Below are 15,693 nucleotides of genomic sequence, written 5' to 3' on the forward strand. Positions count from 1 at the left end.
AAGATTTCTTCATTCATTGCATACAATCATGCTTCCCTGCGCCCGCAGCTGTTGCAACCTTATACCCCCTCTCCTTTGCTCTACCTACCCCTTCGTTTCCTTTTCTACAAACCCCCTACGTCGCCCTATCATGGCCTCCCCCCCGCACCCACCCGCTTTACTACTCCAGATGATGAAAAATGAAACCCCAAAGGCCTCCTTTTATAGGGGCTGGATGCCCCCTAATGTAACCGGCCTTTGACCAACAAAGGGCAGTGTAACTGACTCTATTATCTCACAAATCTGAAATACAACCAACTTGAAACATTGCCATTGCCCACAAGCAAAACTTGGAGCATATATCTTCACCGCATAGCATCACTGAACCATTTAATACAAGGAAGGCTAGAATGCCCCTACTCAAAAGCATTAAAAGTGACACTTGTTGGCCCCAACACTTGGCACTCCTTGTGGTATTTATTTAATTACTGGTTAGCTCAAAGACAAGGGACTGCCTTCAAGAGCTCACCTGCAGGTGCAACCCAGTACAATGCCAACCCGTGGGAGTGCCAGTGACCAACTCCCAGTGCTATTATCTTGGTTTCTTTCGATAGCCATGCATAACACAAGTAGAACAACCTGACAGCATACCAAGCAATGCATTCACATATATCCAAGCCATTACTGAGCCCAAGGCTTGCCACCGCACCCCCAGAAAGAGAGTATCACAACCAGTGCCCCAATCCTCTTTCGAGCCAATGGCAGGGCATCCAACCTTGCAGAATCTCAGTAAGAATGACAGTAGCATAGAGCAGAAGAAGAAGAAGACAAGAATCCAGCAAACAAAAAGAACCTGTTTCAGCTCAGAAAGGCCCATGAACAACAGACAACAGACTCTGGTAGGAGGGAGCTGCCTATGAGTGACTTCCAGCACCAGAAGAGATCAAGAAAGAGACGGTTCAGCAAGCTGAAACAGATCCGCCATGATTGCGACCACCAAAATGGAGATTCCAGCCCACCAGCACCTCAGTTCTCAGTGCGCCTTGCACCAGATAGGAGCAGGAAGTTAGGCGTCCAAGAATATCGGCTCAGATGCAAGAAAGGAAGACCTTTGTCATGAAGAAAGTCAAGAAAAGCTCCAAAAATGGCCCAAAATGGAGGCATCCAGGTCTAGGAAGCATGCCAGCAGCAGAAAGCACAAGGTGGAGGAGAACTGTCGCGAAGAAAACTCGAATTTCGACTTCAGCCAGCAAGAAAGAAGCTGCAAAAATCTGCCATCTTGAGAATGAGGGACTTTTGGTAGGGGTGAAGACTCAAAACAGCATGGAAAGGCAAGGAAGGGCTCCTGGGCCTTCCAGGGGCTTCCAAAGGTGACACCTAGGTGTCACAAGGCAAGCCGAGAGGCCACACTAGCTCCACACACAGACACATGGCAAAATGAGGTGTGGGATTTCAATGCTTCTAGGGGAGTCAGATGGCACACCATGACCCTAATGCTTGGAAACCAATGACCCTAGTTTGTAGGATCTCTAGGGGGTAATTTTTAAAGGACGACCCCACTGAACCAAACCAATGACCTTAGAAATTGAAACCACTCTAATAGCACTAGGAGTTGCACTTATTGCACATGAAATCATAGGTACCTTTTGGGGATTAACTAAGGCCCCTAGCCTAGTACCCTAGGCTAAATTTAGTGACACTTAGTTTGGACACTTCACCATCACCACCACATCCCTGTGACATACCCCCCCTCTTGAAACAGCAAACTATGTTCTTTCCTGTCCCAAAATTACAGCAAATAGAAAAGGCTGTCACAATAGGCATAAACAGCCCATAATCCATAGTACAACATCACATGAAGTACCAAAAATAAATGTACATACAGCAGGACTACAGATCCATCCATATGGGAGTGTATCAACCAACTGGAGTGTCATGATCACTCATCATAGAAGTCTCACGGCAGAAACACTGTCAACATCAGTGCCTCGGGTGAAACCGCACTTTCACCAAGCGATCTCTAGATATCATGTGAGCCTGTCTGCACTATGGGTGCGGAGGTGCTACCTCCCCCGTGAACATCCAGTAATGCTCCAGACCTGTGCTCTGCTGAACTGGAATGAGCCACTATCGTAGTAGGCTCGAGACCAAATGCCTCAAGGTAGAGCTGTAAAACCTGTGGTGGTGAATTTGCCAATTCACTCTCTTCCATCCAGATCGCATCATTTGCAGGATAATTCTTGCACTTGACTCGATAGCGTCTGGCAACTCTACCATTAGCCTTCCGATCCTTATGTGCCACAATCTGCTCATAAATCAAGACCTCATCTTGCTCATGAACTTCAGGTTGCTCTTCAACTGGAATATCCTGTAGCTCTTCTTCATGAAAAGGCTTCAACAATCTGACATGGAAAGCATTGTGGATGGTCCACTACGCAGGTAACTTCAACCTGTGAAGTTACCTGTAAGCGGTGGCGGGTCTCACAGGGTTGAGGCTCCCAATCAGATAGGAGGAGGAGCTCCTTGACTCGGAGTTTGCAGATGACACGGCCTTGTATGTTGAGGGCACCACAACGAGTCTAGAGAGAGTTAGAGGCGCCTTGGCTATCTATTATGAGGCCTCGGGGGCACGGATCAACTGGACGAAATCCATAGGCTTCCTCACGGGCTTTGAGGAGACACAGGAGATCCGTGAGTGGGGGAGTGACTTTGGTTTCAGATGGATACCGCGGGGCCAGACAACAAGATACCTCGGATGCCAGGTGGGTATTGACATCACAGCAGAGCAGCAAATTGCCTCGGTCCTTGAGAGTGTTCGACGCAAGCTTCTCTATTGGAGCTCGGCCAAACTCTCCCTCGCAGGTCGCGCCTTAGTGGCAAACCAGGTCCTTCTTGCCACTGCCTGGTATATTGCCTCCTATTGGTGCTTTCACAGAGGATGCATTGGGCAGCTCTGACAGTTGGTACGGAACTTCCTCTGGGCAGGTTGAGACGGCACGAGGAACACTAGGGCCCGAGTAGCTTGGCAGACGGTGATCATGCCACAAGCACTGGGAGGCTTGGGTATCATTGATCCGGAGATGTAGAGCAGGGCCCTTCTAGGCAAGTTGGTGCTTCGTGGCCTTACCCCAAGTGCCGAGCCTTGGAAGCTCCTCTTATAGAGAGGGCTTTTGAGGAACACCCCACGCATTGGGGGACAGTGGCAGCCTTCACATAGATGGATCTCCTCAGAGGCCCCCCTTACGGGGAAGGGCTCCCCCCTGACGAGGAGCCTCCACAAGGTTTGGCAGAGACTAGTAGGAGGCCTCATCCGCCGCCCAGATGTAGAGAGGAGTTTGAGCACTAGCCCCTTATATGGCACCCAGAGGTCAGAGATCAGGAGGGACGTATGCTTGGGCAGCAGACTCACATTGGCTGGACACAGTGGGACAGTGGTCCAGTAGGGTCTTTTGGTCGCTGGAGCAAACTACCTATGGAGGCAGAGGCGAGGCTTGATGCCCTAGCGCATCTGAGAGAGGTAGGGCAGTGGATGGTCGAGATCGACTTACCATTCCAGAGTCCTGATGGGAAGGACTTCACATTTGGAGAGACAGCAGATGGTTGGGGCAGTTTTCCCAAACTGGTGTTCCTTTGAGGATTTTGATGCAGCGCGGCAACATGCACCCCAGCTTCTTCCGTGTAGGACCTGGAGGCCTGCTTCAACCCCTCACTGGGAGTGACCTTGAGATGGATGGGAGCCTTGATGGGATACACTGGCAGATGATTAGAGTGGTAGGACGCTTGGGGAAGGAGTGGCACATTGATCCCAGTATCTCAGAGCAGGACGCCTCTCGATGGCGCCTCTGGCTATGGGAGGGTAGACCCTTGAGGGAGGTCCAGTGGGACCCGGGGGAGTGGTTCTGGCCCTCTAGGGGCGGCCTAGCTGAGACGATAGATGAGGTACCTTTCTTTTCCTACACCACACAGATTGGCAGGAGACTTCAGATGGACTCGTCAAGGTGGACTCCCTCGAGGGAAAGACACTGGGTGGCCCAGAGGGTGCCTCGGGATGTTCGCTCCAGGTTTTGGATGCGGTTGTGGTCCAACTTGCGACCGAGGAAGATCTCATACTTCTTCTGGCTGACAGCCCACGGAGGCTTGCCCATCGGCCCGTGGTTGGAGCAGATGCGAGTGGAGGGGTAGTAGGATCATGACATGCATGCAGAGTATACACAGAGATTACACCTGGGGAATGGTGGCTTGGTTGACAGAGGGAGGACACGCATTTCAGATTGATGAGATCTCCCCAACCTACCCAGCCTACCGGATACAGAGGATTACACTCCATGAGGCAGTCCCCCTTGACACCCTAGCTCCTCCTCCTCCTAGGGAGGACAGTGTTTGGGAGGTGGTAGCCACAATCACGGCTTGGAACATTTGGGTGGCTTGGTGCAGTCTTGTGATGGGAGAGCACCCGGTTCCACCCTCGGCTACCTTGGTTGCCATCTGGCAGGATATCATTTACACTCTACGGTCCAACTAGGAGCGTGGGACTCTAGGCTCCACGGCGACTATTGAGAGGCGTGCTTGTTTCTGCAAGGCTTGGCCTGCACATGATTTCTACATCTTCACTCTGCGAGGGATTCGCTGGCTGTATAGTCCCCCCACTTGGCTGTTAGCCCCAGTTCCAAAGATCCCCTAGGCAGTGAGCTGGGCTTCTTTGGAACATGCCGGTTTTTCTTTCAGCCTTTTTCAGTTTTTTCATACTCAGCACCTTCGGGGCTGTTGTCTTGTATGAAATCTTTCAAGCATTAATAGAAGGTTCCTTTCTTTGAAGAAAAAATTTTTTTTCGACCTATAAGCCACCTCATTGATCTTCTCAAGAACTTGAAAGGGGCCGTAGTATTTTATATTCAGCTTGGTGTACAGCTTTACCTTCCCTTTCTTGCTCCTGAGGCGTGCCTTAAGAAAACGCAGCAACACCCAATCACCCTCTGTGAAGACCAGGTTCTTGTGATGCTTATCTGCAGCTCTTTTCTGTTTCTCCTGGCTGCGTAGGAGGGCATACTTAACCTTTTCATAGGCTGCCCGCAAGTCCTCCACATACTCATCTACCACAAAAATCTTGTCTTTTGTATGCAAAATAGGAGGACCCTTTCTCGCTCCTTCCACTATTTCAAACGGTGCCTTACCCGTGGAAGAGGGCACTGTATTGTTGTATGCATACTCAATCAGCGGCAAATACTATTCCCACTTTGCTTTGTGCTTAGACACATAACAACGCAGCAAATCCAAAGCTGTAGAATTTGCCTCTTCTGATTGACCATCAGACTGTGGATGATAAGAAGATGAAAACAGCAGTGAGGTACCCATGTTATCAAACAAACCTCTCCAGAACATGTTGGTCATCCGTGGATCTCTATCGCTCACGATAGACTCAGGCATCCCATGATACTTGAAAACAGATTTCAAGAATTCCTTTGCCATCTGCTCGGCTGTAATCTTCTTTCGTACTGGAATGAAGTGAGCCATCTTGCTGAATCTGCAAATTATGGTCCATATGCCATCATGACCAGAAGGAGTGCAAGGGAGATAAAAAACAAAATCGATATGGTCTATTTGGTATAGGCAAAGGCTGAGTAAACCGGGCTGTTTCTGCCTGTCATGCATCTCCTGACTTAAGCCTCAACATCCTTCCGTAGAGAAGGCCAATAAAAGTAGTGCTCTATTGCTTTGGTTGTAGCCTCAATACCCCTATGCCCTGCATACAATGGAGCATGACTTTCAATGAGCACCTTATCCGTCAATGACTGCGCACACAGCTCTCCATGCATCATCATAAATCCCTCCTTAAGTGTATAATGATCATGCTGATTGCCCTCCATAAGCTGATCATAAATACGTGCAAAAGCATCATCTGTAGCATACTGCTCCTTCATGGCATCAAGCTCATTGTGATAAGCAATAGTAACTGCAAATACTTGTGGTTTCTTGGACATTGCTCCCGTACGTGGCCTTCTGGAAAGTGCATCAGCCACTACATTTTTCTTTCCAGCCACATGTACAATCTGAAAATGAAAAATGGAAAGGGAGTTTGCCCATCTCATATGCTTCTCTGACAACTTTCTCTGAGTGAGAAAGTATCGCAGCGATTGATGATCAGTTTGCACATAAAAATCAGCACCTAAAAGATAGTGCTTCCACACAGTAAGAGCATGAATTACAGCTACCAATTCTTGCTCATACACATTTATGTTGTGTTCAGCATCTCGGAGTAGCCTGCTCTCTAATGCAACCACTCTGTCTTCCTGCATAAGCACTCCACCAACACTATTACCGCTTGCATCGCATTGAAGAACAAAAGGCTTTTGCAAGTCTAGCATAATGATAACAGGATCAGAGCATAGCTTTTCTTTCAGCTCATTGAATGCTGCAATTTCTTTCTTCCCCCAACGAAAAGGCACTGCCTTTTTTTGCAAAGCATGTAAGGGTGAAGCTATCTCAGCAAGATAGCGAATGAAGGCAAGGTCCATCCTCACTCCATCTCCTGAGATGATGTGTCAGAGGAAATGTATCTCTGGCATGAAGAACTCACTCTTCTTTGTGTTGACCAGCAAGTTGTGTTTCCTGAGTTTTGCAAATACAACTGCCAAGTGTTGCCTATGCTCCTCGTCATCTTTCGAGTGCACAATAATGTCATCAAAGAATGTACCCACAAACTTCCTGTGCTCCCTGAAAATGCGATCCATCATGCGATTGATGGTAGCAGGAGCATTAGTCAAACCAAATGGCATGACAAGAAACTCATAAAGCCCAAAAGTGGTCCTGAAGGCAGTCTTATGTACATCTTCAGGCCTGATTCGTATCTGATGGTAACCACTCTTCAGATCAATGCGACTGAAGATGGCTAATCCCTCTAATCAATCCAAGATGTCATCAATGCGTGGAATAGGAAATCGATTCTTGATAGAGATCTTATTCAAAGCCCTGTAGTCAATACACATTCTCCAAGATCCATCCTTCTTCTGCACCAGTAGGACTGGAGAACAATATGGAGAAGAGCTTGTCTAAATCGGCCCCTTCTGTAACAATTCATTCACCTGACACATGATCTCCTCTTGCTGTGCCGCACTCACCCTGTATGGTGGTCGGTTAGGTGGAGAACTGCTAGGAATGATATCAATGGTATGATCTTCTGGCCTCTTAGGAGATAACTCTGGGAGTTCATTAAAAAACAATCTTGAAACTGAAATAAAAACTCAGTTGTTTGTTTTTCCAGCATGGAGAAATTAGATTTATCCTCAATTGGTTCTTTTTCTTTGACAAAAATCAAATACACTGAAAGATGCTTTTTCATTATAGAAGAAATTGCCGAAGTGGATACAACTGGGACTGATTCCCCATTTGAGTTTACATCTATGACTTAGGTTTTACCCCTATAAGTCAAGAAGTAAGCTTCTTATCATGTGTATCAATGATAGCATGAACACGGTACATCCAAGGCATCCCCAGCAAAACATCACACTCAGGTAAAGGCATCACATAGAAATCCTAATAGTCCACATATCCCCAAATGTGAATCTGTAGCTTCCCTATGATAGGAGTGACAAGGGTACTAAGCTCCAGATTAGCCATGTTGGCCTCACAAAGAGGACCAATCTCCTATGGTCGAAGACCCAATTGAGCTGCAAGTTCATGAGTAATGAAATTTGCTTTCGATCCTTTGACTGTCAAAGGAGTACAGACAATGCTAATCCCGTAGCTTGCCCCATGCTCTGCACATCTCTATCTTCTTCTCATCATGCTCACCCCCAATGATGTCAGGGATGTGGCCAGCACTTGGCTTGGGTTTCTTGCCTTAGGGGTCCTCTCTTGTGCCTTGATTAGAGTCAGCCCAAGTTGCTGCACGTTCTTTTTTTGCAGCTTCTCTCTTGCTGTCTGAAGTCGAATTTTGAGTTTTCTTTGCGATAGTTCTCCTCCACTTGGTGCTTTCTGCTGCTGGCATGCTTCCTGGACCTGGACGCCTCCATTCTAGGCCATTTCTGGAGCTTTTCTTGACTTTCTTCACGGCAAAAGTCTTCCTTTCTTGCATCTAAGGCCATATTCTTGGACGCCTCACTTCCTGCTCCTATCTAGTGCAAGGCGCACTGAGAACTGAGGTGCTCGTGGGCTGAAATCTCCATGGACATGCAGATAGGATGAAGGCTCTTACTTTCTTTGGCAATTTGACTTGGCTTTTGCTGGAGGTTACCTGTGAGAGTCCTCGAAAATCAGGAAGGCAGCCACATTCCTTCAGGGTAATGCGATACAGTGGTCGTCTAGCCTTCTCCTTCAGGGCCAAACACCTGCTACATGGGTTGAATTTAAGAAGGCATTCTCAGCCACATGGCTCACCACTACTTTTGAAGTGGATGGTATGACTCAGTGGCATAACTTGAATGCTAGGGAATGCAAGAATCTAGAAGACTACAACAAGAAGTTTTGGGATGCACTTCTACCTGTGAGCTCTTACAGAACAGTCCCCATTTCAGAGTAGGTTGAAAAGTATTGTTGTGGTCTCCCTAAAGAACTGAAGGACTATTGTACTAAGACTCACATTTGCGGCATGTCACAGTTTATAGAGAATGCCAACACAGCTTACTCACTCATGCAGGGCAGAGTCTTAGGTTTCAAAGGCAACTTCAAGGAGGAGCCAAAGAAACAAAGCAAGCTGGAAAATCCCTCTTAAATCAAAGTTTGTGGCAGGACAAAGGAGAAAACATTAGCCCTCTTCTCTCACCCTTGAAGAGAGGAATACATTGTTTGCTGAAGAGAGGTGTTTTCTCTGCAAAGAGACGGGTCATAGGGCAGCAGATTGTGAGAATGAGGGACTTCTAGTAGGGGTGAAGACTCAAAGCAGCATGGAAAGGCAAGGAAGGGCTCCTGGGCCTTCCAAGGGCTTCCAAAGGTGACACCTAGGTGCCACAAGGCAAGCAGAGAGGCCACACTAGCTCCACACACAGACACATGGCAAAACGAGGCATGGGATTTTAATGCCCTAGGGGATTCAGATGGCACTCCATGACCCTGATGCTTGGGAACCAATGACCCTAGTTTGTAGGATCTCTAGGGGGTCAATTTTTAAAGGATGACCCCACTGAACCAAACTAATGACCTTAGAAATTGAAGCCACTCTAATAGCACTAGGAGTTGCACTTATTGCACATGAAATCATAGGTACCTTTTGGGCATTAACTAAGGCCCCTAACTTGGTACCCTAGGCTAAATTTAGTGACAGTTAGTTGGACACTTCAACATCACCCCACTACGTCCCCGTGACAACAAAACTGGCCGACCCAACACAAGGCAAGACAAAAACACAGGAGAGAGTGAGTTTGTGTGCACGTGCCTTGTCAAAAGAACGCTCATTTGCCATTTTCTCTTGTAAGGTTATACTGGCCGACTTGTAGGCTGTCTGGGTCGAACCACCCTGCTCTATAAATCCGACTAGGGGGGCTCACCTTCTGACTGCCTGGCCATGTGGTAGGCTGCCACTGGCCCAGGCAGTCCTGCCTTGTAGATGACCTGATCCAGGCCTGTTTGAGGCCCATAGCCTGCCCCAAACCCTGCGCAATATTCCTCTGAGGTTCTGCCTCTGTTCCAGACCCTGCTGCTGCCTTGAGATAACATCCACAGCACCAAATCCTTTGCTGCAGCCTTCCGTACTCTTCCAGACAGGCTTGCCTATAGATCCGGGTCTGTCCCATGCCATAGAATACGCCATACACATGCTGTACCTCCTCCTGGACATGCCGCTTGTCATCACGGCACCTTTTGGTAGAGATCCATTTGCTCCGACTTTCTTTGCAGGCACCTCCTTGCAGCCAGGTACACATCTCCATATGCTGCTCACATGGCAGCCCATGTGCTGCTCATGTGGCAGCCCCATGTGGATTCCTTCTGCTGTGTATTTTGCTGTGAGCATGCTGCCCACATGGCAGCCAAGGTACTGCCCATGTAGCAGCCACATCACCCTATGGTCCACCCCCCCTTTGCCCCACTCATATGGAGGCTTACAGATGGGGAGATGACCAGACCACAACACCCCTCTGGCCAACACATCTTGGCCCGATACCAACCTGTTGATGAAGATGCTCCAGTAGCTCCCGTGTCCTAGCCCTCTAAAACACTTTGGTGGCGATGTTGCTTTCTGGATTTTCATCCAATGACTCCTGCTCCACCAAGTCCCGTTCCACATAAGCACACCACCCTAGTACATAGGTCCATCTTTGGTATGTACCAGATGGCACCACCTCCTTCAGTCATGTACCTGCCTTCAAACTCGAGGACTCCAGGCACTAGCATCCTCCGACTATGCCCCTCATGTTGGGTGAAGCCTGAAGTCCTCTAGGCACCATGCTCTCATGATATGTTTCAACTTGTCCTCCATCTGACAAGGTCTGCAACAAAATACCACACTTGAAAAATCAATCCCAAGTGCAATTCTAGATTCCTTGGACCATCAACTTCCATGTGTAGTCATGTGATGTTCCCCTCTTTGTCACAACATCCATCTGACTCTTAGTCCATAGGTCCCGTCGAAGAAGTCTACTCTGTGTCAGCAATACCAGCCAAACACCTAGACACAGGATTCTGACTCCTCTTTTGACCATTTTTCTATGTCAGACATCCTCACTGTAACACCGGGGTCTACATACTTTACCTCAACACCACCAGGAGATGTCACCAAGAAAAGCTCGCCTGTGAACACCACATTAGCTTTTGACTCCTCTGACTCTAAGCTAGCCCCCTTCTTCTTATGATCAGCCTTCTTCTTTCTGCAATCCTTCGCAAAATGTCCTGGGTCATGACAATAGAGGCACTTCTTTTCTTTCTTCCTCTTCTCCTTGTTTTCTTCATCTAAAGAGTCCACTCCATTATCCAATTTGTCTTCCTTGGGCTTGCCTTTGCTAGGCTTACCCTTACACATGCCTTTGCTCCTGTCCTAAGCTATAAGGGATTTCTCATCAGTTCCATCATATTTCTTCTCCCAAGCTTCTTGCTACAAAACCAATGGTACCAACTCCTTGAACGTCACTGGTACCGCCCTCTACCCTACAATCATTGTAGTCACAAACTACCATAGCTCTTGGGAAGCATGCCAAGCAATAGCCTAGCCATCCTAGTTGAACTTGTCATTTGACCACCTGCCACCAACTGAACCCGCACCACCTTCACCTTGGAGATGTGATCCTTACCTGAACCTTGCTCATCCATGCTCATGCCATAGAGCTCCGTCTCGAGGTCATACATGTCCCTCCAAATGGTCCAAGCCTTGAAGGGAGAGTATGCCATCTATAGGTGAGGAAGTACCGCATCCGCCGTGGTGCCCACAATGATAGCCAATGCCTCCGCATCTCGTTTTGGCCAAGCTCTCACCAAAACGGTACAGTCACTACCGTTGTAGTCGCTGGAGCTGTCGTGGCCTGGGGTATTAACTATCTGTCCCGCAACCTCCCAAGGCACCCTCAACAGGAAATGGCTCTTGACCTTCATCTTTCATGATGGGTGATTGCTCCCATCCAACTTGCTTGCGTCCCCAAAATTAGGAATAGTATACAGATAGAGTAAGAGTGTAGTACAACTGTTTGAACTTGAGCCTCCCTCCTCCTCGCAAGGGCACAATCCTTCAGACGTCGAAGTACATTTCCTTGAGCTCTGAATCAAGGTCGTCCTTCAGCAAGGTCCTTGCCTTCAAGCTCCACTTCCCATGAACTTCCAATCAAGGCTCTTATAATATGTAAGAAATAAATCAGACAGAGGGTACCCCACAGCGGAAGGCTGATAGAGCATCCCAGGAATTACATGCGGAAGTGTTTAACTACAGAGTCCAAAAACTTCTTTACTTGTGTGTACTCAAAAAACATGCGTGTATGTGCAAGCCAGCAAATAGACAATGCTCCACAGGAGATATAAAACCAACCAAAATATATTTTCGGCAGCCACCTGGACACAATACAAAGGAGTCCGGAGTCCCATCAAATCGTGGTCCTCTGTCCTTACCCCAAAAGGTGTCATCCTACTACCTCCGTGGCACGTCTAGATCCCTAAGCCTGTGTGCTCTCCAATGAGCTTCTGTAGACTTGGTCTCCGTGCCATGATCTCTACACCTTGCTGCCTGGATGTCAGCCTAGGTGTGCAGCCCTTCCTAGCTTTGTCTGCAGCTCTTCAGCCTCCTGTAGACCTCCAGATGTAGGCCCTACTCTTGCTGATCTGCTGCTCCAATCTGCAAGGGAACTTGCTGCTCCAGAGGATGAATAGTGAGGCCCCAAAGGCCTCCTTTTACAGGGGCTGGATGCCCCCTAAACTGGAAAACCCGATAGAGTTCTACTGGCCGACTTATAGGCTGTTTGGGCCAACCCACCTTGGTCTGTAAAACCGACCAGGCGGGCTCACCTTCCGAGGCCTTTGCAGGCCTTGCCTGGCCATGTGGCAGGCTGCCACTGGCCCAGCTAGTCCTGCCTTGTAGCCAAAATGATCTAGGCCTATTTGAGGCTCATAGCCTGCCCCAAACCCTGTGCCATCTTCCTCTGAGGTTCTGCCCCTGTTTAAGGCCCTATTGCTGCCCTGAGATGACCTCCACAGCCCCGAATCCTTTGCTGCAGCCTTCTGTACTGTTCCAGATAGGCATGCCTACAGATCCAGGTCTGTCCCACGCCCTAGAATACACCATACGCATGCTGTACCTCCTCCTGGACATGCCACATGTCATCACGGCACTTTCTGGTAGAGATCCATGTGCTCCAACTTTCTCTGCAGGCACCTCCTTGCAGCTAGGTACACCTCTGAACATGCTGGTGACTTTCATGAGACCGTCAGACATAGAAATCATCTGCTCAGGACACATAGGCGAGATCAGGGTGCACAGCCAAATTCCACTCAAAGCATGATCACCGAATTTTCTAGCCAGATAGCATGGACGAGAAGGTCCCAGGGAGACAGCAGAGCTGAGGCCCAGAGCAAGAGACACAATAGACTCGCTAGTGAGTCGATGCACAGATCAAGCTCGACAGTCTCCCCTCCATGTTCACCAGACGGGAGATACAGCCGATGGGTGTGACAATGGCACTTGTCCAACGCAGGGCCACAACTAGAAGACCAGATCAGACCACACACAATCGACTCTTGCCACCACTCTGCCGCAGCCTCGTACATCACCTGGCTCCCCCTTGGCTTGACCCCTCTGCTGCCAACTTCCAGAGGACCATCACAGTGATGCCAAACCACAGCTCCCATCCTCTGCATGGGTTCAGACATTTTATGTACTCCTGTTTCTAGGATTCTGATGTAGTTGTCTTGGGTGTGGATGCCCAATTAGAGGCTCCACGCATTCAGCTCATTGTATCTAGTTCTTTTTAGTCTCATAGACCCTTCGCCTAACTTGTCTTCCACAATTGGAATAGTAAGCAGATTTTTGGAAATAGGGACAAGGCGAGAAATAATATGGATAATGAGGGGGGGCTCGAACTTGCCTAGCACTATATTGGCTTGGGGTGGGGGAGTGAAACTTGCCCAAAGGAAAGAGTCAAGTTGGAGGAAGATGAAGGAGGGCCAAGACCAATCTTAACTTGGGCCTGAAAAGATGAAGTCTCTTCACCCCTCCCTTCAATTCTTCTCTGATTTTTAATAGTCTCCCTTGAGATGTTGCCATTGCTAGGATTCTTGGAGTCAAGGGCTAGGAGGCCTGGTGTTTTGAAGCTCAACTGGGGCACTCTATCTTGGTTGCTTTGTTTAAGAAGTCCTACATGCGGGTTGTTTCAGTAGCTTGTCATTCAGCCTCATTGCAACAGAGGAGGGCAAAGGCTCTCAAGAAGGTCTAATCGTGCAAGTGAATGAAGGAACAGAATTATTATGTAAAATGACTCTGTAGTGCAAGTGAACAAAGGAACAAAAAGTGGCAGGTGAGTGCTATTGGGAATCGAGTATGCATACGACATACGCAGACCATGGAATGAACAATAGACTTAGCTCGACACAAGACATATGCCATCACATTGCAAAGGCAACATTGTAGCATCTTTCACCAAGAATACCAAGTGCACTCCTCACTTAAGTAAGCTTGTAGCTCTAGCTTTGTCTCCTTTGCTCAGACTCTACACTGTCTCCGCATGGTATCCATCTCCCATCCTCTCCTCGTCTGCAACTTCATCCTTCCTTGGTCCATTTGCTTTTTGGTTACAAATCGCTTTCCCCATTGGCAGACTGCATCCTCTACCAATCCCATTGGTGGCTGGCTTATCTCATCTTCTAGTCGTTGTATTCCACTGGCCTGTTTGTTATGATCTCTAGATTCCCTAGATTCTTTTTCCTTCTGTTCTGCCTGTGCTGCACGGAATTTTGCAGTCTCCCGTTCGGCCTTCTATTTCTTGTGTTGTTCCATGTATTCTTGGTACTCTTTCTCCACCTTGGCCTCTTCTGCCGCTTTGGCTTTGGCTGCATCCTGTTCCTTAGCAGCGTTATCCTTGCTCCGCTTCATTGGCGTATGGCCAGTGCCCAGTCTTGTGGCGGCTGCAGGACTGTCTAAGGCTCCTGGAATAAATTCCTTGGCAGCTAGGCCAAATGCTCCACATGGGAAGTCCCTCTCATGCCTCATACAATATATGATTGGCATCAGCAGCATGGGGTTACTGATTTTTTTCTCAAGGTGAGCGCAGAAGTTGTGGTGCACCTAAGGGGGTGTTCCTCATGCATATGTGGCTGCATGTGCGGCTCCTCTTAACTACTCTCGGTGCAGCTAGATCATCCTTGTAAGGAAGTCCCACAATAAGAGGAAAAATATAAAGAGAAGAATCATTCCACGACTTGCAAGTGTTTTAATGGTAAATGAGAAGTGTGGCCTTTCTCTCTGACATCAAGAGTGTGAGTTGACATAGAGTGTGATTGGGGTAGTGTGGGCAAAACTCTAGACCTCTCATAACTCACTGTAGATTAAAATATACAGAGCTGTCTGCTCTTTCCAAATCTACAGATTGTAATTCCTTTTTCTAAATCCAAAACAAACTTCTGAGACGAATACGACAGGGTCTGAAATTGTGGCACTTTCTTCATGATTTCAAAGCATAATACAAGGTAGCATTCCAAACTTCGTCATTGGCCCTTTATGACGGGTTTGCCTAGTTTGGTCCTCTAAACAATAAATACAGCTTAAGATTTTTGAACTCTTTAAAATTTCATCTTGCCTCATGAACTTTATAATGTTTTTAGGCAGACCTGGTTAAAGACTCTCAAAACCTGCCGCCACAGATGAAGAAGCAAGTTACCCCTTTCCTCGCATTGAAGATCCACCTGTTAGGGAACATGATCCTTTTATTAACATCAAAGATCTTCAGCAACGACAAAGGCCATAGTTGTACAAAGAATAATTTCAATTCCAGAACCCCCCCATTATTAAAATAACACTACTCACATTCGAAACATATATATGTGACCCCAAGACGCAAAAACTGATGTCTATGCAATAATTGATGTCAATACTGAATGTTTTGCTATACACCCTCGTGTATATTAAATGGCCTTCAAATTAGATTCCTTGATAATGCAATTCTCACGCAGAAGGGATATTCTCCTATGTACAATGACTCTGATTGTAATTGTGAGCAGAGCTTCTACTCTTTTTTTCTTTCCTCCCTCCATTGGATTTCGTACATCAAAGTAATCTCTAACTCTAGCGATCTGATTGTTTTAAATACTTGATTC

General features: G+C 47.7%; 1 protein-coding gene across 1 annotated transcript in view; it reads right to left on the reverse strand.

Moving 5' to 3' along the window:
* The window catches only part of LOC147889347 (uncharacterized), a 225,183-nt gene that overhangs the window by 169,488 nt on the left and 40,002 nt on the right, over positions 1–15,693 (reverse strand). Inside the window, exon 6 of the mRNA XM_087392059.1 lies at positions 15,208–15,282. Within this exon, the coding sequence (XP_087248185.1) occupies positions 15,208–15,282 (75 nt within the window). The remainder of the gene's footprint in view (positions 1–15,207; positions 15,283–15,693) is intronic.

Source organism: Dipteris shenzhenensis, chromosome 20 (genome assembly GCF_047967505.1).
Source record: "Dipteris shenzhenensis isolate YYH24624 ecotype China chromosome 20, Dip_SZ_1.0, whole genome shotgun sequence".
NCBI lineage: Eukaryota > Viridiplantae > Streptophyta > Polypodiopsida > Gleicheniales > Dipteridaceae > Dipteris > Dipteris shenzhenensis.